The sequence below is a fragment of the Nestor notabilis genome, unplaced genomic scaffold, assembly GCF_000696875.1.
Source record: "Nestor notabilis isolate BGI_N333 unplaced genomic scaffold, ASM69687v1 scaffold21339, whole genome shotgun sequence".
NCBI classification, from domain to species: domain Eukaryota; kingdom Metazoa; phylum Chordata; class Aves; order Psittaciformes; family Psittacidae; genus Nestor; species Nestor notabilis.
This window is the reverse complement of record NW_009943509.1, coordinates 1-221: the sequence shown is the minus strand read 5'-3', so window position 1 is coordinate 221 and position 221 is coordinate 1. Positions and strand designations below refer to the sequence as shown.

The window sequence follows — 221 nt, the reverse complement described above, 5'->3', positions numbered from 1 at the left end:
CCCCAACCCCGCCTCCTCCTTCTCCTGCTTGGCCTCCTTGCGCTCGGCGGCGATGTTCTTCTTGCGGTGGTAGTTGAACTGAGTGTCCTCCTCGGCCTTCACCATCTCCTTCTTCCTCTTGTCGTACTCCTGCGCCAGCTCCCCCGAGCGGCTGATCTCCTCGAACAGCGCCGTCCGCTCCTTGGGGTTCTTCATGGCGATGGACTCCACGGCCCCCTGGG

General features: G+C 63.8%; 1 protein-coding gene across 1 annotated transcript in view; it reads right to left on the bottom strand.

The window, feature by feature from the left end:
* LOC104411537 (structural maintenance of chromosomes protein 1A-like) overlaps positions 1–216 on the bottom strand; it is a gene marked incomplete at both ends in the record, with an annotated part of 4,621 nt that extends 4,405 nt beyond the window's left edge. The window contains one exon of the mRNA XM_010021980.1: positions 13–216. Within this exon, the coding sequence (XP_010020282.1) occupies positions 13–216 (204 nt within the window). The remainder of the gene's footprint in view (positions 1–12) is intronic.
* Positions 217–221: the final 5 nt, after the last annotated feature.